We start from the raw sequence: 17,481 nt of genomic DNA, 5'->3' as shown, positions 1-17,481 counted from the left end.
AAATGCCTTCTGAGTGTGTATCAGTAAGTTCTAAATTTTAAGTGTTTATATCAGAAGTGATAAAAAAAAAAATCAGTGGGAAAGAGTCCAATAAAGCCAAATCCAAAAACAGACATACATCTGTCATCTTTCTGAAGTCATCGTGGGGGTGGGGTATGGGTGGGGGATATCTTTCATCATTGAAAAGAACTCTGATCCATCTTTATAAAGGACTTCTAGAGGACATCAGAACCAGGCATGGTGGCACACACTCATGTAATCTCAAATACTTGGGAGCTTCAAGCAGGAAAATAGCAACTTCTAGGTTAGCCCAGAAGATCAAGATATGTCTCAGCACTCTGGGGTTTACAACAGAAATGCACTACTAATCTTTTTACAAACTTTTAACAGTGTATTACACTGTTAACATTACAAAGAAATAGATCTTTTATTCTTTTAAAGCCAGAATTTCTTTTTCAATTATCAAACTTTCTTCATACAATACATTTTGCTCACATTATCTGCCCTCCCCTCAAAATAGGAACTTCTGAAACTTCAAGTTAAAGCAAGGTCCTGAACAATAGCTGCCTCTTGACAATTTCGAGGCAGTGTCAGGGCAATGCCACTTTCCTGCATCAGGTCTGTTCTTCCTAATCCACCAAGTATACTCAATTTCTCAAATGAAAGCCAGGCATGGCAGCACACACCTCTGATCCCAGCACTTGTGGGGCACAGGTGGGGTGTTGAGGGGGGAGCAGTTGCTATGAGTTCCAGGCTAGCCTGGGCCACAGAGTGAACCCCCACTAAGAAACCCTATCTCAAAAGAGGAAAAGGCAGAAATGAAAAAGCTTATCAACCGGGCAGTGGTGGCGCATGCCTGTAATCCCAGTACTCTGGGAGGCAGAGGCAGGCAGATTTCTGAGTTCGAGGCCAGCCTGGTCTACAGAGTGAGTTCCAGGACAGCCAGGGCTATACAGAGAAACCCTGTCTTGGGGTGTGGGGGAGGGATGAAGAGTTCTTTAGTAAGCTGTCATGTTCTTATCACATTTTGTATGTTAGTTAACAGACCAGGCTGGGGCGATGTCTCAGTGGGTACAGTGCCTGCTCTGCAAGCCTGAACACACAGGTTTGGATGCCCAACCCCATGTGTGAAAGCCAGAGTACCAGTGAGCAACTAATCTAGGCATTAGGGGTAGAACAACAGATACTCACTCCCAGCCAAGGCAAAGAGCCAACAGAGGAAGGAACCCAACCTTGACCTCTGGCCTCCACATAAGCACAAACAGGTATGTGTGTCTGCACACAAACTCACACCATCCCCTCAGGATAAGTCCAACACTTCAAAAGTTCATATATTTAACTTTAACTCACCTTTTTCATTTTCTTTGTATCTACAAATGCCAACTGGAATCTCAGCTTGAAACATGGAGCCCACCATGATTTCCTATTTTAAACATAACAAAAAAGATCTGGTGACAGACATCCAATGTTCATGTCTAGCTTCAGTATCTTCTTGGGTAAACTGACTCTGGTCTCTGTCATAAAACCAATTACTACCTCATGGTAGTATTGTGAGGATGAATGAGTTAATAATAGCTAGGGGCTTATATGACTAGATGAGAAATAGTAATAATAAGGGGTGAATGTAATATACACAAGACATACAAGATATAGATAAAAATTAGTAAGTGAATTTTACTTAATTAAAATAATAAAAGTACCCTGAAAATCAGAGAAGTCAACTTTGGGTGTTTTTTTAGAGCATCTACACTTAGGATAACTTTGTACCAGCAGTATCAGCACTACTTGGAAATTTTTAGAAATTGAAGTATTTAGGTCTCTACTCATAATGAGAGGAAACCCTAATGATAGACAGAGCTCACTACTTAACACAGGCAACTTTAACTCACCCTTAAGTCTGAGCTTTAAGGTAAGCAGATAAACCATAAAAGGTTTGTAAAGTTTGGTAGAAACTTAGCAGACTCACTTCCAAACCAAGTCTTTTGCTTGAGGTTAGGTGCTTGGTTTTCTTTAAAAAGATTTGAGACGGGCTCTCAAGAAAGTCAACTGAAAATCACCAATGAGATGTCTCATGGAATAGGGAACAAACAGGCAGACCTGGCACTTTAAAGTGAATAATGACATCTCTCACAGGGATGAACATGCTGTACGGTGACTCTAGGGGTTTAAAGAGCTTCCTCTCTGCTGCTGTTGTCACTTCTCTGTAGACGGCGTCTTATTATTCTACCTACTATAGCTTCAGACATGCCCAACACGACAAATCCACTGTTCTTCTAGAGGGGAAAACCAGATTTTCTGAAGGTCAGTCTTCAAGAGAGACTACCACACACGACAAACTTCCTCTATGTGGTATGATTTTATTTTAAAGGTATCCACAACAGATTCCCTCTGCTGCCAATCCCTGCACCTCTTTTTACTTTATTCTACCTATACTTCCAAGAAGATCCAAGTAGCCATATTCCTAAGTCTTAGCCCAGATCAGATAATTATTCCCACAGATCTTATATGGAATTCTCCTTCAGATAATCATCTATCTATACACTCTCTGGCACCTCCCAGATGGGAAAGAACTGCACACAGTAGAAAAGGAGGGGCAGAGGGTAATAACTCAGTCTCTGATGACTCATTACAGCTCCTTCTCCTAAAGAAAACATCAGCACTCTCCTCAAGGTAGTCAAAGTTGCTCTATGATGGCTGTTACGTTCCAACAGGAACAAACACACATGCAGACAAAATGGGCATATACATAAAATGGTTAAATAAAACAAAAACAAGAAAAATGGGGGAAAAAAGTCCACAACAACAACAACAAACTCAAACGGTGCCATTTTTTAAAAGAGGTCAGACCAGGCAATCATCTTTGATTAAGGAAAACATCCTTCTACAGCAATGATTTGCTTTAACCAACTGCACATATTGTGTACTATGATTTCCTAAGAGGTTCAACTCCTAAGCAACATCATAAAATTAAATCCTACAATTTAACTGTGTGGTTAATTAAATAATGCTATGTAACATTTTAAGGAAAAACCCTAATGTCTCAAATTTATTTTAGAAGCTAGTTTTGTATTTTTGGAGCAGCCAGCCCATATAAAACTCCAACGCTGCATTCAGTCATGCTGAGCTTTTTTTTAATAAGCAACATGGAGTGGGAAACTGCAATCTTAAACACTAAAAGGTCACATTTTAACAAGGCAACAAAACTCTAATTCTGTATTACTTCAGGACTAGATTAGAAATTTGGATTTCTAATATAGGTGTGAATATCAATACATTCAGCAAAATCCCATTCTATCCAATTATTTTGTGAAAAGATAAATGTATTTCTTAGCTGGATATATTAATGAGGAACTTAAACAACATTCACCAGATGCGTAGATGTCACAATAAAGTTAATACGTTAAATTCAGTAATATATATGATTTATTAAAAATATTCTTTGTTTTTAAGACTATTACTATAAGTTTTGGAAAAATACCTTTTTCCAGTCTTCTGAGGGAATATAATCTTCATCTTCTTCAGATTCTTCTTCTATTTCACTATCTAGAATACATAAGAAAATGATACTATAAAATAGACATTTATTCTGTCCATACTGATACTATCTTTGTATTTTTATACCTACAATCAAATATTTAGATATGCCAAAGGTCAGCTAATTTAGGCCAAATATTTAAAATCAAGTAATGAACATTGTATAACCAAAGACTGTGACAAAGCAGTATCTTCCAAAGAATGTTCCTTATAGATATATATAAAACACTGGGAATTTTGTAGCAAAATTCTGGTGGAAGACCAAATCTGTGTACATTTTAAAAAGCATAATTCTTTTCAATTTCTATTCTATCCATGCGGGGCAAGCTGCTGCTGGGTTACAGAGCGAGCGGGCTGGCTGGCGGTTGGCATGAAATGAGGAGGCAGTGCAAGCCTGCAATGCCAGCCAGCATTTGGGAGGGAGAGACATTAAGATCAGAAATTCAAGGTCATCTTCAGCTATGTAAGGATTAAATTGCTTTCCAAGGATTAAACTCTAGTTTAATTTCAGAATCACTTAATTCAAATAGCAATAAGACCACATTAGAATTTTAAGTAATATAGAAGAGTGGAAATTACATTCTAACTTTAGCAATAATAATACATACTTGTATCAAAATATTTACATCGACGTGGGCGGATTATTTCCTGAGCATCTTGGGAAGTAACAGACTGTGAGGGATCATCATTGGAAGACTGAGTCTCATCCTCCTGGCCCGATGAATCCTTTATATTCTCTTCCTATAGAATAAACAATTGTATTTACAATATGAAGAATGCTGTTGCAGGCCACTGGTCAAATTGTGTTTTCGCTGCAACTGTAAGATTATAATGAACACACTAACTGTAACGTGATTCTCTAAGTTAGCTCTAGGAACTGGCATGGGACCTTTAACTCTAGCCATTTATAGAGTATAGCTGCTAAGGTGCTTAGCAGTGCTAATTTCTTAGTTTTGATAAAGACGTGAATTTATATCAGGTGTTAATATTAGGGAAAGCAATGTGACCCGCATGTATCTAAAATGAATTTTAAAAACCGAATACAGAGCTGCCAGTCAGCATATATTATTTAAACGTAACAACATTTGTTTTTCTTAAGTTGGGACTATTTAGACAAACCAAAAAGAAATCTGAAACGACATAAATCAAATTTATCTCAAAAAAGTGGATCATAAGGAATTTTCAATTTTTATATCGCCCCTTTCTATATTTTTATTTTTAAAACTTAATCTTTCTATGAAAATTATATTTGGAGTTTAGTACTATCTGTGGTTTCACTAATCCAACATACTTGGAAACATACTTGGAAAATAAGTATGACAAAAACCACTGAACATGTACTAACTTACTTTATTTTCCCCACTACAGCCACTGTTATCATCATTATCAGCATCTTCATCATCTTCACCTTCTTCCTCCTCCTCCTCTTCCTCATCTTCTTCAGGTAACCGAACATTGCTGTCATAACCATAGAGGCTGAGAAGTTCATGGATTGGCATGTCACCTTCCTAAATACACCAAAATAAGTCAGTTTCTGAGATCAGTGATTTAGGACTGCATGCTATGATTTACAAATCTGTACAGTACTAAGTTGACACTTCTAGCTTTCTTTAGAACGCTTGTATGTGTGTCTAATATGTTCAAAAATTTCAAATTATGAAAAGGAAAAATGAAATCCCATTCTTTTATTTCTATAAACTGACCAAATCTAATTGGTCCATATATCATTGTCAATTGTCTGACATTAATTACAATTTGTGCAATTATTCGGTCCACATACCACAGTCAGTTAGCCCTTATATATGGATTATTATGAACAGTAACCTAAATTATCTGGGGCAAAGAAGAGTAATTAGAAAACAGTATGTCATCTGATTCTGTAAGCCCAGAAAGGGAGATTAAACCCCCTGTTTGGACAAAGTTCTCTGGAGGAGAATCACAATTATATATAAAATGACACTAAATTACAAAGCCATCCATACTTTTCTAAAGTAATCTTCATCTACATGTAAGATCATTGTCAGCATTGATATCTACAGAACTATTACATTAACTCTATCACATAAATAAGGAAACATGGGCACACAAATAATTTTCTTAAAAAATAACACACAAATTACAGCAGAATACAGTAAGATTTTCATCATCTAACTCTAAAGGTTGATAATATTACTAGTGTCTGTTAGGATCTCAGTCAGGACCTTCAATCACTCCAAAAGACATACCCACTGTGATGAAAATGAATAAATAGCCTTATTTTGGAAAATAAAACCAGTTTTCTGCAGAAGGCAGTTACTAGTCAAGTGATGTCAAGCATCAGAAACAACAAATTCTGATTATATAAGAAAAAAATCAAAGTCTAACCCAAATTATCTGAACATATGCACACAAACAAAAATATACCTATGTGTTCTAAAGAAAAACATAGATGTCAATTTAGAACCTAGAGAACTGGTGCTCTTTAAGAAAGAAAATATATTTTAAATTCCCTATCATGTACTTTACTGAACAATAGACAGCTAGCTCACATATCAAACACATTTCTGCAGGGGAATATATACATTGGAATGTGTAGCATAAGTTGTTAACACAAAATTTTCTCTCCTCAGACTCCATGCTGGGGTGTGTATGTTTGTTTAGGGAAGTTACTGTTCAAACAGAGGACCTGCAATCACTTCTCAGCACCTAAACCGGGCAGCTCACAACTGCCTGTGATATGACACCCCTGACCTTCTTGGGCACCTGCAGCTACATGCACAAACACACACAAACACCACACCCGAAATTGTAAAACAAAAACAAAACAAAAAAATCTAGTAATTATAATCTTTAAGTTCCTCATAGGAAAAAAAAAGGCCATTTGATATTTATAGTATACATTGTAAATCAACCTGTGAGCTTATTTTGAAAGAGAGTTAGGTTCTGAAGAGTCTAATAATTTGTAGATGCTATAATCTGACAAAGAATGGCTGCATGCAGCAAAGCATCACTGTGCCAGATGAAAGAACTGAGTTATAATGTTATTATTACTATTATTACTATCATTATTAAGAAATTTAAAGATTTATTTATTTACTTATTTTATGTATGAATACACTATCACTCTTCTCAGTCACAACAGAAGAGGGCATAAGATAGCATTACATGGTTATGAGCCACCAGGTGGTTGCTGGGAATTGAACTCAGGACCTCTGGAAGAGCAGTCAGTGCTTTAAACACTGAGCTATCTCTCCAGGCCCCCATGCTATATGATTTTAATGTATAACCAAAACCATACTTGAGGTATTGAAGGATTTGGCACATGGAAATCTGAGCTGTACTAAGGACACTGAAAATTGAGATTAGGAGTCAGTACTTATAAAGAGTAAAAGGTTAGAAAGGGAACTCTTCATACATAGTAACAGCCTTCCCAATGCATTTCTTAGTGGTCAAGCACCTGAGCTATGTGCTTCGATTTCACTCTCTCCCAGGAATGAAAGTAGCAGAAGCCCTTAGTGTCCTTAGTTAGCTAACATTATCAGTTGGTAACGTTTGCTACTTTTTTATTCATATTAAAGAAGCAAATCAAAGAGATACAGCACATGGTGCTTTAAAGACTTTAATGCCTGGCCCTCCTAATCTCAGCTTGTGTCATTTTCCTTAAACTCCCTGGGCAGCCCAAGTTAAGAGGTAGGTTTAACGACTGAGGCTGATAAACTTAGTGAGAGCCACTAAAGCTATGCATGAGAATCAAACTGAAAGAAACACTAACATGGCAGTTTGCAACTGTCACTCTTACCAGCTCTTAGAATTCATAAACTGATTTTGTTTATTCTTGTTCTATTTTTAGGACAGTGGATGCTACTATTGAAGTGAGTATTAAGTGACAATTTAACAGAGCTCCTTTAAATGGCAATACTCTTAACATCTTCTGAACAGACCACAGTACTTGGTCCACTCTAGAACAGTAAACAACCCCCACTAGGGGTCCTGACAGCTGAAAGCTTATCAACAGAACAGTATGTTGGTCTTACCTATAGTAACTTGGCCTATGTCTTAGATGAGGGATCTCTAATCTGCAGTTTTAAAAACTTCCAAGTATGGCTTCTTCATGAGTACAAAAGGCCACTAATTTCACAGGTGTAGGATAAGATACCAGTGAATCAGCCTTTCTAGTGAGAGAAAATAAAGCTTAATAAAGCTTATACATTGTTTTTAAAAATCTTTTACTAGTATGACAAATAGTTTGCAAAAGGTTAGATGACATATTAACTGTATAGAAGGGAATTTCACTCTGAAAAACAGAATACTTAAATCAGAGATTTTTTTCTTTACCGTAGCAGATAAGGACAACCCTACTCCTGAAATATTATTTCTCAAAAATCTCAAGACACCTCCAATATTCTAAAGGAGGAAAGGCAGAGGTGGGGTGAAAAGTGACTTCGCCAATACCTGAAGGGGCTCAAGTAGGGGGATCAGTGACAGAACTGGTACAGTCATTACGTCACTTAAGCATCAAAACTAAAAAAGCAGACCCCCCTGAGAAAAACTTCCCATATTTACTATGCTTTCTGTAGTAAATAAAAACTATACCCTTTCCCATTATTATTCCAAAGGATATAGGAATCTGTAATAGATTAATCACAGATGTGGTGGGGTTTTGGTTTGATTTGTTTTTAAATTTAATTTGTTACACTTAGATTTATTTGGGGGGGGGGGGTTTGAGACAGGGTTTCTCTGTGTAGCCCTGGCTATCATGGAACTCACTCTGTATGTAGACCAGGCTGGCCTCAAACTCAGAAATCTGCCTGCTAAATGCTGGGATTAAAGGCATGCACCACCACTTCCTGGCACACTTAGATTTCTTAAATGACCATTTTTTGTCCAGGTCTGATCCTCATGATTACTTTCTGTGGTCAATTTTACTCATTAAAATTATTCTTGGTTGTTCATTAGCATGCAACCTAAGCTAATATATTTTCCAGAGTAACTAAGAAGTACAAAAAGCTAAATAAAAAACATGAAAAAATTATTGAGTCACTATCCAGCACTATCCAGAGTGGGGGGGTGGGGAAAAGAAAAAGGTTGATGGCTGAAAAAAATGGAAATGTTCACAGCCCTAGTTTACTGAACACAAGTACCAAGTTTCCATATTCTATTTGATAAAACATACAAGGAACATGACTATTAAAAAGTTCAGATAAAACTTGGCATAGGTCTACAATCAATGCCTGGGAGACCAAGGCAAAAGGAATACTTCAAGTTCTAGGCCTTGGAGCAGAACTGTGGAGTTCTAGCCTGGACTCCACAGTCAGTACAGAGACAGGCTGGGGTGTGAGTTGTTTTTCCATGAGTTGAGACCATGACCCTCCCACCCCCGGTCAAAACAAACAAACAAACAATAACAACAAAAAAGATAAACAGGAAAGCATAAATGCAGGTAGAACAGATAAGTTCCTACTAGTATTACACACTTTTTTGTCCTTTGGGAAAAGGTTTTACTATATCTAGACTGACCTGGAACTTAACTTTGTAGCCTAATTTGGTTTCCAATGCATAGTCTTTTCTACCTCAGCTTATGGGTGTCAGAGTTAAAAGTACATGCCATCTAGAAGTCCATTTTTATTTGTAACTAGAGACAGTTTTAGAGGCAGACCTTCTCTGAGAGGGCAACCCACTACTTTCCCAGCGATCTATCCCTGATGCTTTATTGGATGGATTCCTCTAGTCTCTCAGCTAAAAGGTGAACACAATACAGCTTCCTCCGAGGCTTTCAGAGCATTGTGCCAGCATTTTTCTTAGTGAACACATGGAAAAACAAATACTGAAGACATTAAACCTTGGGTCAAAGAACATTGACTCTGACATCGTGTGTGTGTGTGTGTGTGTGTGTGTGTGTGTGTGTGTGTGAGTATGTGAGTGTGTGTGTGTGTGTGTGATTTCTAACAAGACTGGTAGGCATCATCTGCATATTTGGGAATAGGGTGGGAATGGGGGTGGTGCATATAACAGCAGGTTAGAGGATGCTGAGTGGCCCTACTCTATTGGACATCATTGTACTAAGGTAATAACCTATTTTACAGAACATCATAGGTAGTTTCATTATTAAAGTCTATATTCTACCAAGTATTAAGGGATTTCATTCAACTTAAATTGAAGCACCTTATGAAGAAACAGTGTTTTATTCTCCATCCAAGAGCAAGGATATAGAAAAAGGACAACAGAGAACAAAAGCTACAGGCATATAGCAAGCACCTTTTCACAGCTGTACATCAGCTTTCTCTGACAACAGTAGGAATGATACAACTAAGATTTAACTTATCATGTGCCAGACACTGTGCCAAGTACTTTATGTTATCATCTTTATAAAGATGGAAGATCAACAGTGTCAATCAAGTTGAATGCTTATGAAATAGTAATTTTAAAAGTATGTACCCACGCTTCCTAACTCACTGGCTTGATTACTTACTTATATATGCACATATATTTTCTTTCTCGAAATCTGACTTCAGGTAAACTGTTCATTACCCTGATGCAATCTGAGATAAGGGCTGAGTAGATAAGACTATGAGGAATAAAGACAGACATAGTGAATACAAACAGATGGACATTACAGTGTACTTTAGGAAATAATTTGTGTAAACACTCTTAACAGTAAGTGGGCAGTCATATCTGTGTAAGCTAAGGGGACACTGGCTAGAAGGAGATTTCGGACAAGTGACATGGTAAGGACTGGCCGACACCTTTCCCTCCAAGGGGAAGACTATGCACTCAGGAGGAGTGAGTGAGGTACTCTAGTGAATAGGGATTCACTCTGGTGAATCCCTAGCCCTCGGCTTTGGTGCTTAACTGGAAATGTGTCCAGGGCTTTAAGGTGTATATTCAGTACAGATTTTGTTTAGGGTTTTTTCTTTTACAATGCATTTAAATACATTGATATAGTTAATAGTAATCTTTCTTCTGACTGTAGTACTACAAGTGTGCTCATGCTTGGTCTCTTGAATTTTAACAGAGCACTGAAAAAGGTTAAATTTTGGTACTGGTAATTCACAGCAAACAAATACTTCATAAACTTTATGTGAATAATTTTAACATTCCTATTAATATCACAATAAACTCTTAACCACTTCATCTAATTTTATTAGAATACGTAAATGTAAGACTTACATAACATCTTTTATATTGACGATACACAGCTATGACCACACACATCAAAGTTCATATAAACAGTTAAAAAATTGAAAAATTTTAAATAGCTATCTTTACTCAGTTGATTTTGATCTGAAAGAACTCAAATATAGTGAAAGAGATATTTTCTCAAATTTACTGCTTATTTGTGAATGAAATAACTGTGAAAAGTCTGTTCATAAATATATTAAAACAACAACGAACAAAACAGGACAACCTTCAAACAACGAAAGCTCCAATGAAACCACCCCCCCCGCCCCACCCCCACCCCCGCCCCACCCCACCCCCAGCCTCACCCCTGTCTTGCTTCTATATAAGCAAATGAGAAATCAGTAGGACAAACTGGTTTATTTCTTAAAAGAAATTGGTTTGATTCATGGCTATAAAGTTTGTAATTCCATGAAATCTAACACACTGTTTAGCTTCAGGTTATGAAAGTCAGGAGATTCTGAGTTGTAAAACTGCTGGAGATGAAAACATATAGGATTAGTTCTATTCTCTTTTTCTTCCCTTCTCTAACCTCTATAGATTTAAATTAACATTTCCTAAAGAAAAAAATAGCAATGACTGGCTACCCTGTTACTTTTAACTGTTCTTGACCTCAAATACAGTGAGAGGCTCTGTAATAATTAATTTGCAATATGGCCACCAAAAATAAATTGTTCTCTGGTCAAAGTTTAAAAAATTTGTGTAGGCCCTGTGGATAATACTAGTTTTAGTAACTAATGATCCCAACAGGACTCTGGCAAGATTTATCTAAATGGTATCAGAACTCCTTTCAAATCCCCAACTGAATTCTGAAACACAGATAATTACAACAGTAATACCCTCCATTTTCTTCTACCAGCACTGTTTCTGTTATACACTTCTTTTATTATGGAGTATACTAGGTCATACACACAAGTTTTATTAAACAACAATAGCTTGTCTTGTGAAATTAATGAAGGACATAGGTATTGCCTGTAGATACAAATGTGTAGGAGCTGTGGTGAGAAAACAAAACTAAACCATACTGATAAGGATAGAGCATATAAACAGCATGCAGGTATGACAACACTAGACCCAGAGAAGACAGAGAATCCAGATCCCAGAGTGTCAAGTAAATCTCAAGGCTGGAACAAACTGACTAATGCAAGAATAACAGCAGTCAGCAAGGCACAGCCTAACGGGTAGCTTGTGGTAAATGTAAAAAGTTCTGTCAAGCAATTGGTTTTGCAGCAAGATTAAGAAATCTAGCCAGGCATGGTGGCGCATGCCTATAATCCCAGCACTTGGGAGGCAGAGGCAGGGGGATTTCTGAGTTTGAGCTCAGACTGGTCTACAGAGTGAGTTCCTGGACAGCCAAGGCTATACAGAGAAACCCTGTCTCGAAAAAACCAACCCTCCCAAAAAAACAGAAATCCAGATTTTCTTTTAGTTATAGGTGGTTGAAATAAAAGGGTTTATTACAGATACTGAATGGAAATATATTAGTAGACATATAATAAAACATGAAATAGAAAAACCAATTTAGAAAGTGGTCATAATAGTTTAGGATGGAAAAACACCTACTGAGGTAGATATGGAGCAAGAACTGGTTGGAGATATTTTAGTAGAGAGGAGGGATAGGCTTATTTATAAACTCAACGTTGGTAATGAAGGAAGAGTTCTCCATGGTTCCAGACTTACGCAACAATGTAAATAAATAAGTATTTTTTAAAGTAACATTTTATAGACAGAAAGAACATGTAATGACAGAATACTAAGTTTTGTTTTGAATGTATACAATTTTAGAGGTATTTGCTAAACGTCTAAAGAAAAAGTCAGGTTGGCGAATGAAACCAGAAATATTAATGTTAATCCAGAAGTACAAACTAAAAAACACCAAGCAGAAACCATGAACTACCAAGTTTGGTAGTTTTTAGACTTGATATGCATGTGGCTCAAACTTGCCCTGTGCACATGTAGACAGCCTGGGAGCTGACTCTAGGGAGATTTGCTGTAGTTAAGAGTTTACTGCACATTCTGATGCAGCTGACCTTCATAGTACATTCTAAGAGAGAAAAGAACAGAAGTATAGGCCTGGCACCAATAATCAAAATAATATATGATGGGTACTTTTAATCCTAGCACTAGGAAGGCAGAGGCAAGCAGACCTCTGTGAGTTCCAGGACAACCAAGGCTACACAGAGAAAAACCAAAACAAACCAAAACAAAAATCTAAACTTTACATGAAAAAGAATGTGCAGAGAACACTGAAAAGGGAATATAGGAAAAGTCAGAGAATGGAGAGAGAATACAAATGAGAAAAGTTCTCCAACATGAAAAGGACTGATTGGTGTATAAAGGTCAAAGGTAATCCTGATAGCAAGAGACAGACACAATCCAGAACTTTAACTAAAGAAGGAAACTGATTTAGGGCATCTACTCACCCCGAAGAGAGCAAATAAAAGATGAAGTAACTGAAGAAAAAGACCCTGAGAGAATGTGGAGGATTCTTTCATGGTCCATTTCTGACACAGATGTATGTTTTACCAAAAATTACTAGTGAATTCCTTTATTTTATCCATTTTTTTAAAGCCTCAACTTCAAATGTTAAATATCCCACCTATGGTTATATCGAAATTTCCAGCATAAACAGAACAAAGTCTCCAGTGTCCCCCTCTCCACATGCTGTACCGGTTCACCCCAGTACAGGTCACTTACCCTTGCAAGATCCTCTATTTCAGAACTGAAGTTTGTCTCTCCTTCCATCATTTCTTCTTCTTCTAATGTTCGCTCATCATCAAAATCATGAACCAGCATGTCAGCTGATGGATCAAATTCATGGTCCTCTGATGTTGCTGAGCCTCCTAGTAAAGAACATTTCCAGACGTATGGTAAGCCAGATTCAGTAAATCTCACCAGTGTTATTTTAGTACATATGCAGTTTATTTGGATGTATGTCAAAAAGGACCAGAAAAAAAGACACAGTAAATATGTTTCTGCTTTAAAACATTATCTTTACTCATCATGCTATAAAGAAAAATAAAAGCTGTATCAAGTAAAAATGGTCTTTTGTGTGGAGGAAAAATCAAAACAAAACAATGCTTTAATCACCCAATTAATGTTTGAGTCTCTCTGGTCCCAGAAAATACAATCATCTATCACAGAATCAACTTTAGATCAACGACAGGCTGCATATACTACAGTCTCAGTATGTGGTATCAGAGATATGCTCTGATACTTGCACAACCACCTGAGTTTATCAGAATGTTGCTGTTAAGCAACATCTGTCTAGTGAAAATACACGTTATATCACAACAGTATCTTGAAAACATTTTAATATTTGAGTAGTTATCTTGAACTTGATTTTGATCTGAAATAACTAGGAGTAAAATGTATTAAGACAATATATAAAATTTTTATCAAAGGTACTTCAAATAACTCAAAGGAACTGTATATCCTAACCAATATTTAGCCTGGCTTGGGGGTAATGCTAGGGTTACCCTCAAATAGACAAGAGAAGCTGGGAATATGGGTGTTTTGTAGACATTTCCCACATTTTAAATACTGCCAAGCCAAGACTTCAGTCTGGAAAAGCACTGCTTGCTTATAAACAAGTGAGCCCTGCTAAGAGCTGCATTAACAGATAGACCAGCATCCTTGTCTCACTCTATTTAACAGAATCATTAAGAATAAAGAAACCAGGGCATTCCAATGGATCTGAGTCTTTTAGTCAAATCTCTCCTTTTTTAGAACCATTTCTTTCACTGTGTGCCAAATAATATGCACAATTATTTGACAAATATCTCAGAACTCAAGCAGTGGTATAGGTAAGTATTTTCACCCCACTTGAAGGGGAAGGGGGAGAAAGAGGCAAGGCTTAAGGAATGTAAGCAGCACTTCTAAATACAGGGCCAGCAGTGACAGCTAAGATGGAACTAAGTCCTAGCTGTAACTTCAACTACTGTACTCCAAACTTCCCCTAAGTCCTCTACATATCTTGTCTCAAAAAACACTTAAGGAGCACCTAAGTTTACTACCATGTGTGACCTGTATACCCTGACAGGAGGAAAAGCATCTGGCAGACACAATGCTTTTTAAATATAAAATAAGTATAAATGCTATTCAATTTTATTTTATACTTATTTTAATGAAAATGAGTTATTAGTCATTATGCGAGTTTCAGAAGGATTTGTATAAAAAAATGGAAAAGCATCCTGTCTTAATTTCTCATAAGAGACTATCTTAATTTCAGTGGTATTCCAGCAGTTAAACTACTGAACAGGAAAGTTCACATGAGAGCATGACTTAAGGACCATTAAGGGGAGTTTTGGTCTTATCATCTTTTCTTTCACTTTCCTGAAACTTTTCTTCTGACATTTAGCAATCAACAATGAAGTATTTTCACAGAGCAAACTACACTTATATTCACCCCTGCAGACCAAAAGACTCTTTAAAAAACAAAAAAATAACAAAACAAAGCTTTATTACTGGAGCTGGAGAGATGGCTTAATGATTTTTGCTTTTGTAGAGCACCTAGGTTCAGTTTCCAGGAACCACCTTAACTCAAGTTCTAGAGGATTCTTCTGAAATCTGTGAGCACACATGCACAGTACATATGTACGTAGGCAAAACACCTACATACACACAAAAATTACATCCCCATATCTCTCTCTTTGGATATTATTAACCTAAGCATAATATAACTCTTATTGAGTATAGATATTGCCAGAAATCATTACAACTCGCTAGAACACAGAACCAAATCAAGTACCTACCTCAACTCTTTATCTTTCGTTTGTCATCATTTGTGACAGTTCCACCTGAAGGCACATCATCTCCCTCCCCCTCTATACTAAATGCTGAAGTGTAATTGAGCTTCTCTTTTTATTCCAACTTTTTTTCCCAGATAAATACCACATATAAACTTGCAATTTTAACGATTTTCTTGCCTTAAGTTGATTTGTTGGGTATGAGTTCTTACTACCTTATTGGTATGCAGCAACTAAACATCCTTTTATCATCTGCTAGATGCTAGAAGGATACCTTTTGCTTCATACAAGTATTTTGCTATGGAGTTAAGATAAATCACTACTTTGTCATCTACTTTTGGACTACTAAAAAGTTATCATCTTTTCAAAGGCACAGAGATAACTTTAGGGTAGTGTATCATGTTAACCTATTTAATCACTTAAAAAACAAAAATCAACCCATCTCCTCCTATAGCTCTTACAAGGATTATATACTGTGTCTACACGCTGTCACTTACTAAGCCTACAGACAAGTCATTTCACGGGTCATGGAACTATGACAGCTAGCACTGACCTCCAGGAACAGAGACCAGGAAGAGCAGGACAGACTTGGAGAGTTAAACGTGTTCCTCCCTGCGAGGGAAGCATCGATACTTAATTCTATCAACTTCAGTAACTCTTTGCAATTGTGCATAGCAACAAATGTTCTTCCTGTTAAAGTCCTGGTATCTATAAACTTACTGATGAATGCCTTGAAAAGAAAAATCTAAAGACTAGCGAATCTAAGTATTACATAGACACTAGGAACCAGTAAATTTTATTTCTGTGGTTTTGAAAGAAAAAAATAGTGGAAATATCTCAATATCCCACAACCAATATAGTGATAACACTTTTCTGACCTCAGATTACTTCTAATTCCTACCATCCTGGACTCATTTACAAACTACAAAGTTAAAAAAAAAAGTCACAAAGACCAATATATTTTACTCTAGCATACAAACAAAGAAAGAAATTTTTAGCTGCAATAAAGATAAGGGCAAATGTAAAGTGAATACTAGATTATTTAGATTAAGTTCAACCTCCAGAACATAACAATTTATGTTCATAGAAAGCATCCTGGTTTATTAAAAAGGACTATTCATGTTAAGCACATAGAAACTTTCTAAAAATTACAATACAAATGTCAATTGCTTCAATATTCAAAATTCAGCAACGTGATGCTATGCTTTTGCTAAATATGTGAAATATTTTCAAATAAAACACACCTCAGAGGACTCCTATCTGAGGAGTACAACAATGTGTTCAGAAAGGAGAATATAAAGGAGAATATAAAAATCCTAGAGAAACAGTTAAGAGTATATATAGAACCTACCATACTCAGATCTAAAAACAAATCTATGTTTACAGCACAACTCCTGCTGAATGGCTGGCTAACTTTACTATTCCCCTCATTGGTAAATATGTGAACCGTTTTTTCTCAAATAAAATGTTCTGAGTATCTTTAAGGTAACGCCTTTTCAAAAGTATTATTTCATATACTTTCAATTAAATAGCAATTTTAAACTGTAAGAAACACACAGAACAACTGAGAGGAGTGGAAGGGAAGAAGATGAGCGAGGACAGAGAGGGGAATGAGAGCCCAGGCAGGCAGGAAGATGGGCTTGGCAGCCTCACCTGTGCTTTCATGGGCAGGCAAACATTTCATCCATTTCTTTTTCCCCAGAAAGAAAAAGAAGCATTCAGAAGAAAAGCAAGTCAGACAGTAGTCTAGCTCCTCTAGCCTTTATGTTAATAGGACAAATGTTAGTCAAACAGGACTATAAAAACACATAAAAAATACTTACCTGGACTTGAAGACTCAACAGATGGCTGAAGGGAAAAGAAAACAAATTAGCCTTTTTTTGTAGTATACCTTCATAAACATCGTAAGAACTACTCTGACTAATGACACCAAAACAACATTCAGTTTTAATGTCTAACACAAACTAAAATTTTTCCCCTTCCATTATGCTTAAACCTAAAAGAAAAACCTGAAACATTCTCGATTTAGAAGCAAAAATTAGTA

The 17,481-nt window shown here is 36.6% G+C and overlaps 1 protein-coding gene across 9 annotated transcripts in view; it reads right to left on the bottom strand.

Moving 5' to 3' along the window:
* Mier1 (MIER1 transcriptional regulator) overlaps nucleotides 1–17,481 on the bottom strand; it is a 50,381-nt gene that overhangs the window by 20,002 nt on the left and 12,898 nt on the right. For 5 of the 9 annotated variants that reach the window (XM_052176862.1, XM_052176864.1, XM_052176863.1 and 2 more), the window contains 6 exons: nucleotides 17,261–17,285; nucleotides 13,387–13,532; nucleotides 4,884–5,042; nucleotides 4,143–4,275; nucleotides 3,479–3,543; nucleotides 1,351–1,423 (listed from right to left, as the gene is read on the bottom strand). In XM_052176862.1, coding sequence (XP_052032822.1) covers nucleotides 1,351–1,423; nucleotides 3,479–3,543; nucleotides 4,143–4,275; nucleotides 4,884–5,042; nucleotides 13,387–13,532; nucleotides 17,261–17,285 — 601 coding nt within the window. Of the gene's footprint in view, nucleotides 1–1,350; nucleotides 1,424–3,478; nucleotides 3,544–4,142; nucleotides 4,276–4,883; nucleotides 5,043–7,547; nucleotides 7,649–13,386; nucleotides 13,533–15,990; nucleotides 16,050–17,090; nucleotides 17,128–17,260; nucleotides 17,286–17,481 lie in introns of those variants that run through there. The other 4 variants (XM_052176870.1, XM_052176867.1, XM_052176868.1 and 1 more) reach the window with 4 other exon arrangements.

The sequence above is a fragment of the Apodemus sylvaticus genome, chromosome 3 (genome assembly GCF_947179515.1).
Source record: "Apodemus sylvaticus chromosome 3, mApoSyl1.1, whole genome shotgun sequence".
Taxonomy (NCBI): domain Eukaryota; kingdom Metazoa; phylum Chordata; class Mammalia; order Rodentia; family Muridae; genus Apodemus; species Apodemus sylvaticus.
The sequence above is the reverse complement of the archived record's forward strand: the minus strand, read 5'-3'. Positions and strand labels throughout refer to the sequence as shown.